The sequence below is a fragment of the Vipera ursinii genome (assembly GCF_947247035.1).
Source record: "Vipera ursinii genome assembly, chromosome: 3".
Lineage (NCBI taxonomy): Eukaryota > Metazoa > Chordata > Lepidosauria > Squamata > Viperidae > Vipera > Vipera ursinii.
In genome coordinates this window covers 162,314,656-162,337,538 of record NC_139516.1, presented here as the reverse complement: position 1 = coordinate 162,337,538, position 22,883 = coordinate 162,314,656, and the positions used below count along the sequence as shown (strand labels likewise).

General features: G+C 34.4%; 1 protein-coding gene across 1 annotated transcript in view; it reads left to right on the top strand.

Annotated features, from left to right (window-relative positions):
* MTCL1 (microtubule crosslinking factor 1) overlaps positions 1–22,883 on the top strand; it is a 79,290-nt gene that overhangs the window by 43,285 nt on the left and 13,122 nt on the right. The window contains exons 7-12 of the mRNA XM_083357753.1: positions 6,888–6,980; positions 10,222–10,449; positions 11,360–11,542; positions 14,858–15,025; positions 16,630–16,878; positions 20,799–21,101. Coding sequence (XP_083213879.1) covers positions 6,888–6,980; positions 10,222–10,449; positions 11,360–11,542; positions 14,858–15,025; positions 16,630–16,878; positions 20,799–21,101 — 1,224 coding nt within the window. The remainder of the gene's footprint in view (positions 1–6,887; positions 6,981–10,221; positions 10,450–11,359; positions 11,543–14,857; positions 15,026–16,629; positions 16,879–20,798; positions 21,102–22,883) is intronic.

The window sequence follows — 22,883 nt, the reverse complement described above, 5'->3', positions numbered from 1 at the left end:
CCCACTACCCTCTCTGGGCATTTTGAACAGGAGAAAAGGGTGGTTAGAGTAGAAATTGTTTTCCTTCCAGAGGAGAAAAGGGAAAGGAGCTCTTCGGCCTCAATAGAGATTTTGAGCAAATAAATACCGTATTTATTGGCGTATAACACGCACTTTTTCTTCCTGAAAATAGGGGGCAAATGATGTGTGCGTGTTATACGCCGATATAATTTAAGGTTTTTTTCCTGAAATTTCCTTTTTAAAATGAGGTGCGTGTTATACGCCGGTGTGTGTTATGTAATAGTCATGAGATATGTTGTGACAGAAAATTCTTAAATAGTTACAAGCAAACAAATCAAACCAACCAACTATCAAACGAGAGAGAGAGATGGAAACTATTCCTTCTTCCTGAGAGTGGCTTTTAGCCTGTTTGCTACATACCTTAATGCATCAGGAAAAAGAGGCATAAGAATTTGAATCTCACTTTCCCTGCAAATAGGATTTGCATTAGATATACTTAGTTTCAGTAAATCTACTTAACCCCAGCCTTGGTGTTCTTGGAAGTCTATATTTTTTTTAAAATTTCTGTGACCATTGCTTTATGACAACAAATACAGAATAAAGATTCTTGTCTGGAGATTGGAAAAGATTAGTGTACATTATCATACTAAGAATAGCAATGAAAAAATATGGACATCATTAAAACATTGCAGTAATTGCTTACATAAAGTTTTACCTAACATTTTACGAATGAATGAATGAATGAATGAATGAATAAATAAATAAATAAATAAATAAGTGTATAGTTAATGATAATGGAAGAAAATACAGGAAGTGAAGTTGATAGTTTTATTTTCTTAAGATCAAGAACATGGAGAGTATGCTGGGAGAGAGAGGTTAATTCTGGAGAAGGTAACGACAAACTTAGATCATAAAATATAAGGATGTTGCTGTGGCAACAAATGATCAAGCAGCAGTCTTTTCAATTGAAATACAGTGCTGCAAAACGATATGGAATAAAAGGGGAAGAGAGGATCAGATTATAAATCTGAGGAAGAGCTCTACAAGTTTCGAGAAGAATCAGTCAGTCTTAAAAAATATGTCATTCAGATAATGATTAGCAAGAAGAAACACAAATTTTGTGTATCTGATGCAAAAAAAATTAAAGCAGGAAGAAACTACTCATGATAAGGTTGAGGGAAGCTGAAGAAGGAGATAATGGATAAATCAGATGGACAGGATCAAGATGATGATAAGAATGTCTTTGGAAAAACTACAATTTTATTACCACAGACAATTACAATTTTGGTGACATTTAACAACATAATTCCAGTGATTATAACAACAATCCACCACAGTTTCCTGGTGATAAGCTCATCAAACACAATAGAATACATTTCTGACTTAAACATGTGGAGGATCACACTACAGGTAACTAAAATGCTTTTTTATAAAGAGGTCAATATGCATGCAGTTTGTTCATATATCAGCATAATAAAATTAACTATAACCTTTCAAGAGAAAGAGAAAGGTTCAGTTATGCTGTGCAGTTCAGCAAAGGTCAGATAACATCTTTATCTAAGATGTTCCAATTAATTAATCATTATTGAAGCATAAACCAGACTCCTCTGCCTAAAAAAATAGATACTGTTTCTAATACAGTACCCTTTGCTATTCAAGCCCTCTGGCTAGATGCCAGAAAAATAAATAATCAGGTTTTAAAATGTGACTATTATTTAATGTATTTCCCTCTTTAATTTTGTTTTAGCATTAGCTTCTGAAATTCAGAAGCTTTGGCTGCCTGACTCTGTCTAAACTTTTCTGCTTTAAGATTAAGGAATTAAAAATGACAGAGAACAAAAAGAGCAGAATTATGCAAAACATTTTAATTTATGAATTAACTTATATACTGCCATGTAGGACTTTTTTCATCTATTTATTTCTAATCAAATTAATTCTTCTATAGTAGGCATTGGCTTCATTTTTTATTTCTTTTAAAATAAGCATTTGTCTCTGTTCCCTTTTGGGGACTGCTGTATCTTCCCTGTACTCTATAGAACATGTCTTAATATTTCAGCAGAGGATACATCACTAGCTGTATTTTTTTTCCCTTTTACTTTGAGTAGATATATAGCACTCAGACCTGCTTTTGCATTCCCCAGAGCAATATTTGTTAATTTTGGCAATTCTAGTGAAGTCCACACTTCTTAAAATGGCCAAGGTTGAGAAACATTACCCCAAACCTACAAAGTATGCTGTTGAATTTCAGTGGCAAATTGTAAAAAGCATGGTGTGAAAACATTTTTTTTGGGGGGGGAAACAACCACAGTCCAGAAATCTCAAAGTTCCTCTTACTTGCATGTTCAGATATGAGAATAAAAAAAGAAGCATGGGGAAGTAAAAAATTTAACCATCCCCATGTATAGGGTTCCACTACAAGCTAAGGGCCTTCGTATTTGCTTTAAAGCCATATTTAAGTGTTCTATGAGCATTCTATAGAATTTCAGTAGCACACATTATTTGCTGAAATTTCACAATTTATAAGAAAAATAAATAGCTTTTTAATGTAATCCTGGAGCTCCGTGAGAAGCCAGTTAGGCATACTACAAGTGTTCTGAAGCTACTGATGATCACTAAAGGACAAAGTAAAATTACAGTGCAAACACAATATAATATGAAGCCTAACTATAATACCTTTGCAGATCATTTTAGTTGTTCCATTGAATCAGATCAGAATGTCAGAAAGTAACATTTAGCTGTTATTTTGGATAGAAATGTTTTGTTGTTGATTTCTTAAGGATTTTTTTAGCTTTACTTATTGTTGAAAAGACTGTTGGTCAGTTTTGGCTACAATGTGGAACATTTTTTTGTGGATTAATGCAGTCCCAGTTAAAAATTCAAGGAAAAAAATCCTATTCAAATTCTATTTTCTTTTGTAGACTGTTTTTAAATTGAATGTGACAAATTAATTATAGACAACCTAAGTCTACTATCTTGCATTCTATTAGTCTCATTCCTTTAAATTGCTACTATTGTTCAAATAGCATTAGCATTTATTAGTACAAAGTATTATTAGAATGTATTTATGTTGGGTTAAGTACATGCTGAGGGAAAACTGCTAATTTTAAAATGCTTCAAGTAAAATGTACGTCTTAAAAACAATAATTCAACCACTTTGATAATGAGAGAAACACAGGTGAAGATTCTTGTGCAGTTAATTATTCATGAGTGCCATATATTTCATCTATCAGGTGGAAGAACAACCTTTCTGGGGGATGGGTTGGGTTTTTATTGTCATTTTTAATATATGTATTTACTGTTTTTAGCTTGGGCATATGTTTAATTCTTTTTAACTTTTGTATTTTTGTATTTTTTATATGTCTGCCCTGTTCACCGCCTTGAGTCCTTCGGGAGAAGGGCGGTATATAAATAAAATTATTATTATTATTATTATTATTATTATTATTATTATTATTATTATTATTATTATTTCTGAATCTGTAATAGGAACAGATTGTCAGAATTTCATTTTCTTCCCCTCGTGCTTCGCACTCTTATTCCAAACTAGAATCCTGCACACTTTCTTTATAGCAAATAAACACACATTTAGTAATTAATGTAACTAGTTTCTTTATCCATAGTAGTACTTCACTCAATTCAGTATCTTGTAAACAGCACAGAATATTCTGTAATCTCTATTTATTTATCTGTTCTTTAAAAGCATGATTAAAAGAAAAGATGGATTAAAATATCTGTATTTGGGCTAATAAACTAGAACTATTTCTCAGGCTACCCCTAAATTTTGTATGTGTAAAAGAAAATTCTCATAGTTCTCAAAGAATGTGATAATTAATGAGCCCAAATGAGAACTTTATTTTTTTACATTTGAGTATTCCTCGCTTAATATATATTCATATCTACATCTTCTATAGAATAAGAAAACAGACCAGAGATATCATGTCGGTAAATTGAAGTTAAAAATTTGTGAGGAATTTTAGCAAAAAAAAAAGTGGAATTTTTTTTCCTTAGTTTATATTTTGTCTAGATGGTTATCTTAAATAAGTTAGTGTATAAAGTCCACTCCAGGAACTTTAAATACAACAGCATTTTCATCTGACTGATTAGAGCTAAGTAACAGAAAGCATGGAAAGGAAGGAAGGAAGGAAGGAAGGAAGGAAGGAAGGAAGGAAGGAAGGAAGGAAGGAAGGAAGGAAGGAAGGAAGGAAGGAAGGTTATATTTCTATGAAAATAAAAAGAAGGGAAAATATGTCATAAATACAAATGCACATGATCTGATCATATAAAAGTATGGTCATCTACATTGTTGATAACTATATGGTTGTGGATATATGTTAAAATAGGAGTCCAGAGGTAGATAATAATTACTGCACTTCGATAAATGGTGATAATAGAAGTGAAGAGTTTTATGGAAATTATGCAGCATTCTGTTGATGCTGAAAATGAGAGAATACAGAAAAAAATAAGTGGGCCATTTAGAGAAGTTCTAGAAGGAATGAGAATGGCAATGAGCTGTTTCAAATATATATTTTAAGCAAAAGTATATACATATTTGACATAAGAATACATATCTAAAACTATAATTGATTTGTTTATGATGAAATACTCAAATAGTTAAGGATAAAAAGGATTTGGTACACTGTTATTTGGCAGCATCAATAGTAGTTTACTGTAGTGGGAGGCAAATGGACAAGAAAGTAATAAAGATTGCCAAAGAGAAAATACAAATCCTGTATGAAAAAGCATTAGAGAGTACCCTTTCCAGAATGAATTCGAAGTAAATTTGTAATTTTGAGCACCATTAAATTTGAAATATGGATGCTTGGGTAATGGAGTGAAAGAGGTTGTGGATGAGAAAAATGCATATAAGTGAATGATTGCTTTAAAAATTAAATCGGAAAAATACTGTATGAATATAGAGAAAAGATATCATGAATCTTGTCAAATAGAGCAAGAAATATTAAAATTAAAAGTAAATCAAATGGAGGACTGTTTTGATGATCACAAATTTCGGAAATAGACTAAGAGCTAAAAAAGGAGTTGCCAGAAGAGCGAAAAGAATTAAAAATAAAAGTAATGACATGATTTGGGAAAGATGAAGTGAAAGAAAGCCTGAAGAAACATGCTGCAAGTTTGTATGGGAACATAGCAGTGTGGAAATGAAAAAAATGCTGCAAATATTTGTGTCTGAGAAAGTTTAAAAAATGTGGTGAGAATGATACCAAATAATAAGACTACAAATGTTGATGGTGCAACTGGAGAAATGTGACAATATAGGAGTAGCTATGTGACTAGTTTGGTAAAGAATACACTAGATTTGTAGCTCATCATCTTTTTCGCTTCTTTTCAACTAAGAAAGCAAGCACCATATCTGGAGTCTTTCAAACTGATTTAGCTGAAATACTATTTCTTCTCTTTTCCTTTTATTTCCTATTTTCAGTTGGTATAACTCTATGATCCAGGGTGTCCAAGATAGTACTCCATAATTTGGCAACTTTGGCCATGAAACTACTCTTAACAGTGAACATTCATTCTCAGAACTATATCATCACTAGATAATTCACCCAGTGGCTTTCCTTCAGCATATTACAGAGCCTTGGTGGAGCAGTGGGCTAATGCCTCCTTAAGTAACACCAGCTGCCTGCAATTAGTGCAGGTTCGCATCCCACCAGGCTCAAGGTTGACTCAGCCTTCCATCCTTCCGAGGTAGGTAAAATGAGAACCCAGATTGTTGGGGGCAATTAAGCTGACTTTGTAATAATGCCACTTGGGGTGTGTGTGAAAGCCCTAATAAGCAGGCATATACATAGAATGAAGGCTACTGCTAAGCTTGTAAGCCGCCCTGAGTCTTCGAAGAAGGGCGGGATATAAATGGAATTAAAATAAAAAAACAATATTTAATAAGATACCAGGTTAAAAATACCAGGACTGATTTATAAGAAAGAAAAAGATTCATTCCAAATTCTCTAGATCCCCATTATGGATATCAGATTATTATTCTTTGCCCAATGATCCTTGAGATCATTACTGTAATCCCTACATACAATATGATGAAAAAATACTGTTTTTACAAATACTGCTGTATTATAATAGATTGAAATACATATATATGATAACCAAGCTACCTGATATTGAACCTTCAGTGGTGATCTACCATGGTGCCATGCTTACTACAAGTCAACAAATATCTGCCTTTTCCATACCAACAGACATGTACAGCAGATGACATTTCAGTTTCATTTCAAAACCCTAGAGCATAACTGATAGGGTCGTCAGATACAGCTCTGCTGATCTGTCTTCTCAGAGACAAAGACTTCCATTCAGAGTCAGAAGTAGATGCAGTAAATCAGCAAGCACAAAGCGTATCGTGTATTCATATTGCCAGACACCAGCTCAGTGAGATATCAGCTCTTCTTCCAGGACAAAAAATATTTATTAAATTTAATTCACTATTTGCCAACGTTTTAATTTGCAGGTACTTACTTCAGTAGGTACTCAGATTCCAGGAGTGTTGTGTTAATGAGACTGAAACCAAAATAAATTTTAAATCCAAAGTTTCAGATATGATAACTTTCTGATAGTGCTTCTGTGCAGTTCAGAAACCCATATGTATATCTGCACAGGTAACTGGTTACAAATAACCTAGCTGTCCATACCACAGCTAAAGCAGATCCTTATATGGATCTTAAATATATTGACTCAAAGTATGCATCAACAGATTCAGCAAGAGAAAAATTTTGTGCAGGTTTTTAACTAATTATGAACAGAGCATGTGTTTGAATACTATCTTGATTGTATAGTTTTAGGTATACATCCTAAAGTTTTGTTACCTTTGTAAGAACTGTTATACTCCTAATCAACTCAGGGACTGCCATATTTTACCTGTACAGAATGTATCAATACAGGAGCTTCAGGCTCAGCTAGAGCAGGAGATGAAACTTCGAGAAGAAGAACAAGAAACCTTTTCAGAAAGGATAATTCAGGTAAATACATTAAATAGATACTAGAAGAAAATTTCATCTGCTTTGATTACTATTTAGAAGCACCATATGTTTGTGAAAAAGAGTTCAAATGTTATATATGTTTGGTTATGGATAGTTAAGAATTATTGAAACAGCTTTAAGGGACAATTGATTTTTTTTATCTATATAATTTTCATGTATAAATATAAATCATATTCTGGCCACCAGTCATTATTTGGAAAATGGATTACATGATTACAGGAATGGAATATAATATAGGAATATAATGTGGTATAAAGTTTTGTCATTCCTACTTTGATTTTTTTTGTACATCCAGTTCTATATATTGTAAGCTGCCATTATAAAACTGTAATTAGAATTTACTGAAAATAATTAGCATGTGGAAATTATTTTTCTAATAATTTTTATAAAAGAATTTTGCATAAAGAATCTAGAAATTGCTATCTTTTAAAATTATTTTATTAATATGATTTATTATAGGTAAAGCAGATATGAAATTATAAATATGATTGCATAATATTATTTTTTTAGAAATAGCATCAGTTGATTGATGGATTACAGAACTGTAAACCTTTAGTAGGAACAGTTAATTGACTATACAATATGTATATGTGTTTGTCTATGTGTATATATATGTATGCTTTGCAAATAGCTGAGGAAAGGAGGGAAACGAAAGGCAAGGGAGAAAAAGAAAGATACACCCAATTTAATGCAGAATTCCAGAGAATTGCTAGAAGAGATAAGAATGCCTTCTTAAATGAACAGTGCAAAGAAATAGAAGAAAACAATAGAATAGGGAGGACCAGAGATCTCTTCAAGAAAATTGGAGAGATGAAGGGAACGTTTCATGCAAAAATGGACATGATGAAGGACCAAAATGGCAGGGACCTAAACAGAGGCAGAAGAGATTAAGAAGAGATGGCAAAATTACACAGAAGAACTATACAAGAACAAGCTTAATGTCCCTGATAACCAAAATGAGGTGGTCACTGACCTTGAGCCAGACATCCCAGAATGTGAAGTGAAGTGGGCCTTAGGAAAGCTGAGCAACAACAAAGCTAGTGGAGGTGACAGTATTCCAGCTGAGCTATTCAAAATCTTAAAAGACAATGCAGTAAAAGTGCTACACTCAATTTGCCAGCAAATTTGGAAAACTCAACAGTGGCCACAGGATTGGAAAAGATCAGTTTACATTCCAATTCCAAAGAAAGGCAGTGCCAAAAAATGTTCAAACTATCGCACCATTGCACTCATTTCACATGCTAGTAAAGTTATGCTTAAAATCCTACAAGCTAGACTCCAGTATGTGGATCGAGAACTACCAGAAGTACAGGCAGGATTTCGAAGAGGCAGAGGAACTAGAGATCAAATTGCCAACATATGCTGGATCATGGAGAAAGCTAGGGAATTCCAGAAAAAATCTACTTCTGCTTCATTGACTATGCTAAAGCCTTTGATTGTGTGGATCACAACAAACTGTGGCAAGTTCTTAAAGAGATGGGAGTACCAGACCATCTTATTTGTCTCTTGAGAAACCTGTATGCGGGTCAAGAAGCAACAGTGAGAACTGGACATGGAACCACTGATTGGTTCAAAATTGAGAAAGGAGTCCGGCAAGGCTGTATACTGTCGCCCTGCCTGTTTAACTTATATGCAGAGCACATCAGGAGAAAGGCAGGGCTAGATGAATCAAAAGTTGGAATTAAGATTGCCGGGAGAAATATCAACAGCCTAAGATATGCAGATGATACTACTCTAATGGCAGAAAGTGAACAAGAACTAAAGAGCCTCTTGTTGCAGTTGAAGAAGGAGAGTGCAAAAATTAGCTTAAAATTAAGAAAACCAAGATCATGACATCCAGCCCTCTCAATTCCTGGGAAATAGATGGGGAAGAAATGGAGGTAGTGACAGATTTTATTTCCCTGGGCTCCAAGATCACTGCAGATGGGGACTGCAGCCAAGAAATTAAAAGACGCTTGCTCTTGGGGAGGAAAGCCATGGCAAATCTAGACAGCACACTAAAAAGCAGAGACATCACCCTGCCAACAAAAGTGCGTATAGTCAAGGCTATGGTCTTTCCAGTTGCAATGTATGGCTGTGAAAGTTGGACCATAAGAAAGGCTGAGCGCCAAAGAATTCAGGCCTTTGAACTATGGAGTTGGAGAAGACTCCTGTGAGTCCCTTGGACTGCAAGGCGATCAAACCGGTCAGTCCTAGAAGAGATCAACTCTGACTGCTCTTTAGATGGCCAGATCCTGAAGTGGAAACTCAAATACTTTGGCTACCTAATGAGAAGGAAGGAATCACTGGAGAAGAGCCTAATGCTGGGAAAGATTGAGGGCAATAAAAGAAGAGGACGACAGAGAATGAGGTGGCTGGATGGAGTCACTGAAGCAGTAGGCGTGAGCTTAAATGGACTCCAGAAGATGGTAGAGGACAGGAAGGCCGGGAGGAACATTGTCCATGGGGTCGCAATGGGTCGGACACTACTTCGCAACTAACAACAACAACAACAAATATGTATGTATGCATAGTATGTTTTTTCGTTTAAAAACTCAACATTGACATCTTAAAGGAGGTAAAAAACATTTGCTGGATCTCTGAACATTTGAGTTGAGAGAGATTCTTCATATTCTATGCCTGGATGGTTCATAATCATAGACATATTTTATGGATAGTTTGTTCTACCAAAATGTTCAAGGACGATTCATTACTAAGGCCCTGTCAACAAGAATCTCTCCTCATAAGACATAAAAATAGAACTGTACTCCTCAAAAAAAAAGTCCTCATCCATAGGGAAAATAAATAATTTAGAATCAATAAACCCTATTGTTTTTTCTAATTATTAGTTGAAAATGAAGTTAGGAGTTGCAGTCCCACATATAGCAATATCAAGTACAGGATCATGTCAGCAACACATTGAAAGAATTAAGTGAAGAGACAGTGTTTATACGCAGAGAATACAAATGCTTACACTACAGAAATCTGATCCAGGTTGTTACACTAAATGAGCTGTATAATTTTTTTTCCCCAGCAGGCTATTATGGTTAATTAAATTAAGTCTTCAACCTGAGATCTTTGGGTTTCTTAAAAGATGGATCCCTTGATAAAATCAGATGATAATAATTAGAATTGGCAACCTTGGTTTTTTGTTCAAATGGATATGAGGATGGGGGCAGATTTCAGTAACACGTGCTTAAGGACAATATTCTATTAATGTGGATATTTGTTCTATTTAAAGTTGGAAAAAGACCATCTGCAAAACTTACAAAGAAAAGATTTAGAAGTACAAAGCTTGACTTTGCAGAACAAACTGGAAGAGAAAACTTGGAGTCAGGAGAAAATTCTGATGGGTCAAGAGCTCAGACATTTCAAGCAGAACATTTTTATCCTATATGTCAAATTGAAATGGTTGCTAAAACATTGGCGACATGGCAGGCAAATACAGAAGCAAGAAGACATACTTGAGGTAACTGTCTCATATTATTTAATGGAGTAAAGCTAAAATGTGATAATAATTTTATTATAGGCAAAATACATTTTAAGAAATAACATTACTTCAAGTTCAGATGCCGTAAGATTAAGGGATAAAACTAACTTTACAAACCCAACACTTTTCTGCTTCTCCTGCAGTTTAAGTTATCTTTCTTCAGAAGAACCAAATGATACTTTACATTAGAATTTAAAAGTATTGTATGAGGAAATAGAATTATAATTTATTCTGTTGTTCATTATAAGTGACTTCAGGGCAGTCACTCCTTCTAGTATTGATGTATTTATCATATTTGCCATGTCTTTTACCATTTGTTAATTTTGTATTAATTAAAAGCAGGAGCAATAAAAAGAATAATTATATAGCTGCATATTCTCTTTTTAAATTTATTTATATACTAATAATTTTATATACTATAAATTTTTGCCCAGTATGTGATTTGATCTATGATTTTAGAAATCCCAGAATCTCAGAAATGAAAGGATTTGTTCAATAAGATTAAAATAATGGTTTCTTTATATATACTGATTTTTAATATTGAAGTTTATTATTAAGTCTTTTTTGCAAACTACAGTCCTCTAACTGTTAGCAGCATAATTCCCAATTTCCTCTCAAAGAATTCTGAGGGTATTAATGTCAATATATCTTGAAGGTACTAAATTTGGGAAGCCTAATTAATACAACTCATGAACAAAGTAGGGAGTAACTTTTTTCTAGGATGTAACAAATTTTTATCCACTTCATCAATTTGATTTCATAAACAATTAAGTATCCATAAGCTTATAGAAAGAAATAAGGAAAATCTACAAAATAGGTAGTTATTTCATGTAGGAATTTATTTCTTTCATATAAGATTGTGTTTATTTTAATTCATTTGCATTTTTAGATGGAACACCTTGATCCCGTGCTAGAATTCACCTTTCAGTCTGAACAAAAAGGTGACGAAGAGGGGGAGGAAGAGGAGGAAGAAGTTTTTGCAATGACAAATTACTCCCTTCATTCCACAGTGGAAACAAGCAACCATGGACCACAACTACAGACAGCAGAGTTGTTGCAGCTACAAAAGCAGGTATCAAGGCAAATGTGCAGGTGCTTATTCTGTCATGAGAGTTATCTCTGTGATTTGTTATTTTATCCATTCTGTCTATTCTAGTTTGTATTGTAAAAGATTATCCCAAATAGAAAGCACTGCTGAGAAAGGTATATCATTGAATGGTGGTAACCAAAATATACCTGTTTATTTCATCTAAACATTTCCATAGCAGTTTACTTCCCAATCGTTACTGTAAGAGTTAATTCATTTTAACCTTTTTCTCACAAAAGTATTGAGAGAGTTTCCAATTTGGGGCATGACCTACATGCAGATGCAGTGTTTAGACATCAAAATATACCAAGATATTAATTAGCATCTCCTTTCCAAATACTTGACTTGCAGTCCAATCCAATTTCTGCAAAACTATTGACAATTTAGCCCAGAAATCCTCAACTCCCAGGCCTCAGGCCAGTACTGGTCCACAGACTGTTGAGAACCGGGCTCTGCAAGCAACGGGCGAGCACATGAATGCTTTAATTGTCGATGTGCATGATTAGGTTGTACACATGAAACCATCCCCTCTCCCCATAGTGCTGCTGGTGCCAATCTGTGGAGCCAGAAAGGTTGGGGACTGCTGATTTAGCTAATATCTTTTGATCTAAAGTATGATAACTACTGGTTTTATACAGGAAAATAGTATCATTCAATAAAATATTACTAAATCAATGAACAATATAAATAACAAAATATAAGAATTAATGACTGAAGCAAATAAAAGTAACCAAATAACAGTTTAAAAATTCTGTGTTGAGCATTGTTGCTACATTTAAAAGTCCAAAGCTAACCTAAATGCAAAGGTTTTTATAATTATTTAAATAAATCATGCTCTCTGTTCTAATGGAGTTACATGACATTTCACAGTCTTGGGGTTAAAATTGAAAAGGCTTTCTGTTGCATCAGTGTTGATTCTACTAATAGTTACAAGTAAAAAGCTATATAATTAAATTGATATGTGTAGAGTAATTATGTTGAAAATGAAAATTGGCATGGATAGTAAGAAAGAACTGGTAAAAGATGATACGGATAAAAATATTTCAGTTTGTTTATCGGCAGCTACCAATAACACTTACCGGTAATGTTTCCAGACAAATAATATAACTAGATTTAAACTATTTATAACAGGGCAGTTGAATTTACAAAATATTACCGTAATAGAAATGACATTCCACATTTTTTAACCTTGTATGATATCTGCGCATTTTCTTGAGATAACAGTTTAAATTGTTCTGTGATAGATAAATGGTATAGTATCAAGTCAAGGATATATTTTACAATGACAAATGGCTCTATGAAATTCTTTGTTTAGTTCCTTCACAAAGGAACTTTGTGCTTGTTCTGTGCAAACACAAAAATATCTACTTGCAAGGAGTCTTTTTTCTATATGTATCAAGGATTCAACTTCCTTGCCATGGCATTCACTTGCCCCCAAAAGACTTTTGTAATTAAAAATACATCAAAATCACTCTAGTATTTTATATTTACCTGGCCCATGGTAAAGTGGCATGTAGATTCAATACATCATTCTTGTAAAACGTGTATGTTTACTATTCTATGGGTTGATATTCTTAGTATTTTCTACATATTCAGCCTCTCTTCTTGTCCACCTTTAAAATTACTTTAGAAATTGGGGGTGAGGGGAGGCCCTTGTGCAAGGACATACCTAGTTTATTTGGAAAATCTACTTGTAGTTTTTGGTGTGCCTATGCCCTTAACCCAGCCATCTAGCCCAGGCCAAACATTCTCATACTAAAAAGTAGAGACCTTTTGTTACTGCCACTCCTCTCAGTTTCCACTAGAATTACACTGGAGTCTGACCCATCACAATTTAAAACAGTGTCGAAATATTTTGTGGTCTCTTTTGTTAATTTAAGTATTTTAAGTAGAAATGTATGTATGTTTAAATACATACAAACAGGTTTTGATGATCATTCTAAATGTTATGAGCCATTCAGGTTACCGAGCCTCTATATTTTAGTTGTGATTTTAAAATGTGTTTTACGGAGATATTGTATTGATTTCTAATGTTATACTTTGTGTTGCTTTTGGTGATAGACACATGAAAAATAAAACCAATACTGTTTGAGAATGAGGCAAAAAAAGAGTTGCCTCAACAACTGATTGTCTTAACATTCACATTTGAAATACAGGTAATCCTTGAGAAACAACAGGCCATTTAACGACCATTCAAAAGAACGACCAACACCCCAAAATTATAGATGAACCTGTTTCAAAGTTATGACAGCTGCAGCCCCCCCCCTGTCATTCGCACTTACAACACTCCGCAGGGATGGTGTAGAGCCTTCCGCTGCCTGTCTCCCCCCAGGCACTTAGGCCTGTTCCCCATGCCTCCTGGGAGAAGCCACCTTTTTCAGCACCCCTAAAATGGCAGCTGCTTTCTGAGCTTTTTGCACCTATTTGCTGGTCCAGATCATCTGGAAAGCAAGAAAGCTGCAAAGCTCTCCTGCTTCTCTAGGCTTTCAGCCTTGCATAAAAGGCAGCTTCAGAATGAGTTTCCCAAAACCTTTCCCTAGCTTAATCTTCTCCCTCCCTCCAAGCCATTTTTCTTCAATAGAAAAAAAAACAAAAGCTGATTTGTCAATCTCTCTCACACACATACACCCACGTTAGGTGCTAAAACTATGTAAAGTGTCTCTCTGCCCTACATCCAATATGCCTTTTGAAAACCTTACCTTGATTCCAGGCTAAAGAGTAGAGAAACAAACTAGCAAGGAGAGGAAAATCTTCCTGCAGCTTTTTTTCCTCTGAAGTAAAGTCATGTCTAAAAGTTGTGCCAGAAAATGGAGGATGTTGAGTCTTTGCAAGCTTTAGCTGTCCGCCTGAGTGCCTGTAGAATCCAGCTAGGATGACTTTGTGTGATGTATTGGAGCTTTTTCCTATTGCCGGTAATGGGGTGGGCGCAGTTTCCTTGTGAGGTGTCCGGCCCACAGGCCAGCAGTTTGACACCCCTGCTGTAGACTGTCCTTTCTGTTGTTTTGTGTGTTAGGGACCAATATATTATACACTCTTTTTACATAACTGTCCTGATTGTTCTAAAAAGTTCAATTATGTTGTTAAAACTTATTATTAATTAGGAGAGGTACCATGGGCAAGTCTTTTGTGGACTTGCTGAATATTTCTTTTTCCCAGATCATCATCTTTGTTGAAGCCCACAAATATATTAAGGAAGAGAAAGGTTTTTATCCCATAGATTGTAAAGTGGTGGTTGAATTACAATATTTCAGATAGCTGAAATATAGCTGCAGATAGCTTTGCTTTCTTTTTTTTTTTCAGGCAAAGGATAATAGCCGACTCTTGCATGCCCTGAAAATATTGTTGGATAACTTCCAATCAGAACTCCAAGATGATGAGCAAGAGCGTCATGATTTGCAACAACAATATGCCACTGACAAAGCTGCGTGGGAAATGGAATGGACTAAACTTAAGTGTCAACTGGAGCAGGTACGCTTTTTCCCATATTAGAGTCAGAGAGCATGATGCTCTAAGTGAGGTACAGGTCCCTACAGAGACATGTGCAGGATCTGATGATTTCGTCAACATTTTGGAAACATGAAAGCCAGTTTGGTGTAGTGATTAAAGCATCAGGCTAGAAACCGTGAAACCTTGACTTCTACTTCTCTCTTAGGCATGAAGTAAAACGGTGATTTGGGGCCAGTTAGTTTTCTCATCCCTAGGAAAGACCCAATTTTTCTTCAAAAAATAGAAAACTGCAAGGATTTGTCCAGGCAGTCACTGACTTGAAAACATAAAATTAAAAATGAATTCATGGTACTAGTTCTACTCCTTGGGATATGTTATTGTATGTTTACTCTGTAGGGTCTCTGTTGCTTTTGAATGAGCGCACTTTCAGGTGGTATTTTTGCGGTTCTCCTGGACTGGGACTGTGCTTCTTGTGAGCCTGTGCTATCACTGGCATTGAGTAACTGAGATTATCTGTTTTCACATAGTTCATATAGCATAACAGATTTGGGAAGTGAGACAGTAGTGCCCCAAAATGTTTGCCTCAGGCTTCAGACTTGCTTGCAGTTAATAACTGTTATAAAAACCCTTTATCACTATACAACAAGCATGCTATGAAGATAGGAATAGGGTTCTTGTTGGAGCTGAAGATCTTGTTTCCTTTTTGGTCAGCTGTATAGTCTGCTGCCTCATCTTGGATTCTCACAAAGGCTGCAGTCAAAGCAGTTGAAAAGTAGCTCTGAGTATTTGGAAAATGTTTAAGTTGGCTGTATGGGAATGTCTTAATATAGAAATTCCTCTGGGAATATTAGAAATTGAGAGTGTACCAAATGTAAGCAATTTAAATTGTGGGTTTCAGTCAAGAAATAATACATTTCTATTCTTGAAAGTAGTATTTACAACTTATAAAATGAAGAGACTATCACATAAGGACCCAGATTGTTGGGGGCAATTAAGCTGACTTTGTAATAATGCCGCTTGGGGGTGTGTGTGAAAGCCCTAACAAGCAGGCATATACATAGAATGAAGGCTACTGCTAAGCTTGTAAGCCACCCTGAGTCTTCGGAGAAGGGCGGGATATAAATGGAATTAAAATAAAATAAAAAATAAATAAATAAAACAATTTTTTTCAATCCAATTTTCTTATTGAGCTGAAGTTGTAATAGCCATATTCTTTTTATATTCTTCATTTATAATTATGTATATTATTCATTTAATATGTTCTTACATTATATAAATATAATTACATATTATTGTATTATTTTTCATAACATGCTGTAACCAGTCAGGTAAAGAAGGTTGGGACTGGAAATAGGTTTACATTTGAATTGTAGTTCAGACAATACCCCAAAAGAATTATAAGTTGTAGTACTTTCTTTGTACTATAAAGCAGCAGAGTTGATGTACTTTCTGAGCCATGAGATTTTTAATTGAATTGCAATCTTAAGCTACAAGTTAAACATTGTTGTCATTTTATAGTTGTTTTTTTCAAATCAAAATATTTTAAATGTCGAAACTTATGTCAAATCCTGTTAATTTCTATGGAAAACTATTGTGCCATTGGGACGCTTTGTTTTAATTTGCAGCTGGAAGGGAAGACTGAAAAAGCACAGAGTCAAACTGGCCTTGATGCCACAACAACTTTCAAAAGAGAAAGAGAGGAACACAAGAAACTCTTAGCGGAGAGTCATCGATTAGTAATGGACTTGCAATGGCAATTTCAGCACAATGAGAAAAACTGGAAAAGAGAAAAAGTAGAGCTGCTAGAAAAACTTGACAAAGACCGGCGAGAGTGGGAGAGGCAAAAAATGGATCTGCTCAGGAAAGTAGAACAGGTAAATTATCATGTGTGATCCAAAGGAGTATTAGGTTTATGCCTTTAATAAAATGTGTTAATCAGAAAAGATGCTACCAGACTTCTTTTTGTTTGTTGCCATAGAAGTCTAAGGCAGCTCTCTTTCTACAAATGAAAAGCACCCTTACTAGTACCTGGGAAATTTGCTGAAGATTAAAGTTCTTTTCTTTTTTATTTCATTTCTGTCAAAAATACTGTTTTGTTTCTCTCATCACAAGTAAAAAATTTAACAGGAACTTAATTGTAAACTCCAGCATAAGTACTTACAGATGTTCAGCTATAAGAGATGACAAATGTATTTTGAAGTTTCTATGGCTCTGTATATGGAACCAGGAGAAATAGGATTTTGCAATCATGATAGTCTTTTTGCAACAAAAGTTGTAATCTGTTCTGCCATGTTAAAAATTAACCAGTGGGATGAGCTTTCGTGAACTAGCCTTCACTTTATTAGATACTTTTCCCCTTCATTTTATAGATGCATACTTTAGTCTCAGAAATGTTTGCTTTAAATATTTTTGTAATGAGTCCTTATCTTAGGCAATGTTTCCTTTCTTCCCAAATATAGTTATGTGTAATGTTGCTGTAGATCTGCTTAAGATATTCATATTCATCAAAGAAAATCTTTTTATGCATTTCCCAGCATTTATAACAAAAAGTCAAAGAAATATTAGAATGTTTAATTCTCATTAAAGTGCTTATAATCTAAGTACTTATTTATTTCAGTGATGAAACTTGCTAAATAACTGAGCCATCTTATATCTGATAGCCAGTTTCAAAAATATATGAAAGAATGAATTATCCTGCCTACAGATATACTATATTGCTCTTCAATATATTGCTATTTTACACAAATAGATGTTTTCACTTAGAGGATAGTTCTGTCCTGAATTTCTGCCCATAAATTATTTAAACTAGATTTTGTGCTCCTGATTTTCATAATGAATGTTAAAGAAGGCTTGAAAGATTCATGTGCCTAATCACTACTCTTTTATTTTATAAACAAACTGTACTTATAAATGTTATATAGATTTCTAGACCAATAATATAACAGTTAAAATTAATATATCTTCTTAACTCCAGTAAAAATACTACAAAATCAATTTATATCTTATTGGCTTTTAAAATCATAATAAAAATGCTTTTCTGCCACTAGCTCACTTTTCCTATCTCCAAAATGTAATACTTTGCTTATCTTCCAATAACATGTAAGAAAACTGTATAAAGAAAACTAGACTATGGATGGATCAGTTACAGAATAGCAGTTGGAAATCTGGAATTTTCCTCATATATTAACACTAGCACATATATTAACAATGAAACAACATTTGTAGGGCTGGGTGTTTCAGATATATTATTTCCTGCAATTCAGCATCTTTTTAACAACCAAATGACACTTACGGAGTTCATTTGTGAATTCAGTGTGTGGCTATGAACAAGGGGAAAAAAGAGGATAATAGAACAGAATAGAGCTGGAAGGGACCTTGGAGGTCTTCTAGTCCAGCCCTCTGCTCAAGCAGGAGCACCTATATCATCTCAGACAAGTGACTGTCTAGCATCTTAGAAACCTCCAGTGATGGAGCACCCATGATTTCTGGAGGCAAGCTGTTCCACTGGTTAGTTGTCCTCACTGTCAGGAAGTTTCTCCTTAATTCCAGGTTGCTTCTCTCTTTGATCAGTTTCCAACCATTGCTTCTTGTCCTGCCCTCTGGTGCTTTGGTGAATAATGTGACCCCCCTCTTCTTGGTGGCAGCCCCTCAAATATTGGAATACTGCTAGCATGTCTCCCCTATTTCTTCTTTTCTTTTTTTTTAATTGAAAAGTTTTAAAATACATTTTATCTTTAACAATCCCCCCTCCCCCCTACCTATCCCTCCCTTCCCCTCCCCCCCTTTCCCCCCTCCCCCCCCCGACTTCCCAGAGCTAAGTACAGGGTATAAAAACAAAGAACAATCATAAACATCCATATGCTACCAACAATAAATTCTTAAATCTATCACTCTCTAGCTCATATAAGATAACTACAAACAATACTAATATTACATATAAAGAAGAAGAAAAAGAAATAGAAAGGAAGACTTATTCAAATGCTAAATGAAACTTTTTAGTCCCATATTTGTTCTGGATATATTCAATCCATTTTCTCCACTCCATAATATAACGTTCTTGCGAATGATCTTTCAAATAAGCCGAGATCTTTGCCATCTCTGCCAGGTCAGAAACCTTTAAAGTCCATTCTTCTATAGTCGGCAATTCCTCCTTCTTCCAATATTGACCTATTAAAAGTCTTGCTGCTGTAATTAAATTCAACATCAACTTAGTGTCCACAACTGTAGCATCTGTAATTATACCCAACAAAAAGAGTTGCGGACAAAACTTTATCCTTTGCTTAAAAATCTTCTGCATATTCCACCAAATTTTTATCCAAAAAGCCTTGACCTTTTTACAGGTCCACCATATGTGAAAATATGTTGCATCTTTGCCACCACACCTCTTCTTCTTCTTTTCTTTAGACTAGCCAAACCCAAGTCCTGCAGCCATTCTTCATATTCAAAACAAATGGGAGGCAACATGAGGTAGTGATTAAGGTGTTGATCCAGGATAGTCATTCACTTTCAGACCACTCTACTTCACATGATTGTAAGTGTAAGAATAAAATGAAGTAAGAGTCCCATGAGCTTCTAGAGAAAAGGCCGAATGTAGCAAATCTAACAGATAATGACCCTGACAACAACAACAACAACAACAGATTCCAAGAGCATAACTGGTATGTTAAGGGACCCATTACTTGGCTTTACTATTGGTTGATTAATTATCACAGCTGTTATTCTGTCCTTATTTATTTTGTTGAGGTTTTTAATTGTTTTAGTGTTTTTTAAATTGTATTGATTTTTTTATAATTTTTTGTAAACCTCACAGAGTCACTTGGTTGAGTTGGGCAGCTATAGAAATTGAATAAACAAATTCATAATCATTAATCATTTTACTTCTAACAATTTAAGTCAGGTTACTGAAAAAAAGAAACGTTTCTAAAAATACAAAGTGTAACTCATTTGCGGTAGTAGTATTAGCTTATGGGTTGTTGACCTACATTTTAAAGGAATAAAACTATTCTCTTTCTTTCAAATGTATGGTTATAGTGTCTCCTGAGACACATCAAATCTAATTTTATCCTACCTGTGACTGCAAGGTATTACACATTTTGCAGATCATTTTTGTTATTCTCCAATTATGAAGAGGTGCTTTTTCTTATTCCAGGTTGTCGTATATAAACATAAAACTCAATGCCAAATAATAAATGCTTACATGGGTCTTAAATTCAGTGAATTCAGTGTATTTAATTCAGACTAGTCAGACGACTCACCCTATGTCAGTGTCCATCTAGAAAGAGTTTGACTTTCCTAACATGGTGGTACAAACTCCAAGTGGAATGATGTCCAATATCCAGTCAATATGGTATACATGGCATTTGTTCCTGCATACTATGAATAGAAAACATAACAGTCTAAATGGAATACTTTTGCCAGGATTAATTTTCCATCCAAACTGCGATAGTAGTGCCTGCAAAAAGGAATTCATTGTTAGGCTTTTTAACCACATTATTTTTACCCCCCCTCCCAATTTTTATCCTAAATAAACTATAGGAAAGTGACATTTTAATACAATAATAGTCGTGCAATTCTTTCTAGTTTTTATTCAAGTACTTTAATTTAGACACTGTATAATTTTATTCTCTATCTTTATTTAGACTGGGTACAATAAGTTTCATATAAATAATGCTAATATAAAAAAGATAAAAGTAGCCTGAAATATTGAGGAAGACCTTGCATACTTTCTGTCTCTCTCTCAAGAATTCTTAAGACTCTATATTAATATTTTTTCCATTATTAATTTCTTTCTCAGCCTCCGAAAGTAAATCTACCAAGGGGGGACAGCATCCTTTCTGATTCAAAAGACACTGCCTTTCATTCATTTTCACATCAAGGGAACCATCATTTGCCTCATCCATTGGGATCAAGGTCCTATTCTGATTCAGAAACCATGCAATTTGAAGATCGATCACTGTCTAAACTGAAGGAAAGTGACAGATGCACTGCCACAGAAAACTTATTTCTAGACACCTTGTCACTCGATTCTCCAGATGATTCTGATGAACCACAATCTCACAAAGTGGAACAAGAGAGGTTCTTAACTTGTGTAAATGAGGTAATGTGGCTTGATTTTTATGCTATCAATTACATGGTAATTAATACTGCTATTGACAAATATTTTCATCAAATGCCTATAGTTTATAAACCAGTGGCATCTTCATCCTGATCTTTATTACTTACTGTGAACTGAAATCAAAATTAAGAGTGTGTAAAGCATAAGCACTATACAAAAACAAAGTAGTAACATAGTCAAATAATATTTCTAAAACACAGTAGCGAAACTATGCAAATAATGGGAAATTTAGTGTAATATTAACATAACATTACACCTTCTTAATATTGTTCTCTCAGCAGCCTGTTCTTGTGGATATCCTTAATGTATATTAATGTTTGAATATTTATTTTATTTATTTGGGTATTTGCACCTATAGGCAAATAACCTAAATTAGAGTAAAGGGTTTCCCAATAGAGATGTGTGTGTGTGTGTGTGTGTATTTGTACAAACACATGCACATATCACAAACAAAAACAAATGTTAAAATGTGAAGAATTTCTTGAATCATTTTAAGGCAAATTTCAGCATACCAAGAGAAATTAGGGGAAGGGAATTCTAATTTGGAGAAAATTAGATGGATCTTTCTTTAGAGGAACTTGCCATTCTATGGGAAATATAAGCCCTTCCATGGACTTGAAAATCTTACCTATCAAAGTACCAGGACAAAATGTTCTTCACAAGATAGGAAAGTTCTCCATGAGGAACACTGAAAGGGTGATCCAGTTCTTTTCTTATATTTCCATTCCTGGCTTGTAGTGAATTCCACTGGAAGAGAAAAAGAACATTCAATGGGATATATACGTATGCTATATTTTTGTAGATCACCAGTTTTGGAGTAGAAATATAGATGTTGACATAATTTTAAAAATTGCCCACAAGAAAATTGTTATTTTGCATTTTTGCATGATCTATAGGAGTCCATGCTGGCATCTATATACCATTACTTGTCAATTTCACTGTCATATTCTCAAGGTCCCAAAATAAATAGTACTTAAGTGGTGGGAAATTCCAGTACTAGCCATACACAGTAAACCGAACAGTAAGGCTATCAGCCTAAACTTCCTGGTAGAATGGTGACCTTGTATTGGGTACTGTGTCTTGAGCTGCCTTTCATTAAAGCTATCTCTCCTGGCTAAAATGAATGTAAAGAAGCTGACTTTGTTTTTGAACTAAACAACCTTTTTGTCACAAATGTAATTATTCTTCTGTTGACCTTCTGCGTGCTCTTACAGATCTTTTCAGACTGTTTTCTATAAGGCAGTGCATCTTATTGGTCTAGTCCAGTAGTCCTCAAGGGATCTCCAGGACTCTTTCAATGGGTTGGCAAGGTTAAATAAATGAATATTTTAAAATTTCTCAATTTTAAAACAGTAAACATTGATAGATATAACCTGCACACTTTGCGGTCCTCAGTCATTTTTAAGAAAATAAAAGGGTCCTGGGACCAAAATATGTGAGAACCATTAGGCTAGTCCTTCTGTCCACTGACAAAAAAATGGTCAGATTGTCTGTATGTGTGAAGCTTTACAGAGGTTGGCAGTTTGTAATTCAGTTTGGTTCATTAGGCTTCAGAACTTGTAATTGATTAATTATAAGCATAAAAATCATTGCTGACTTGGTTATATCTCCAACCATATTAAAGTTGTCAGTCAGCTAGATTTTACTTGGAATCTAGTCATGCCATCCAGTAAACCTTTTCAAAAAAGTGCTATATTTTCTACCCAAATTTAAGATTAAATATCCAAGAATTATTCTGACCAATTATTTTACAGCACCAGAAGA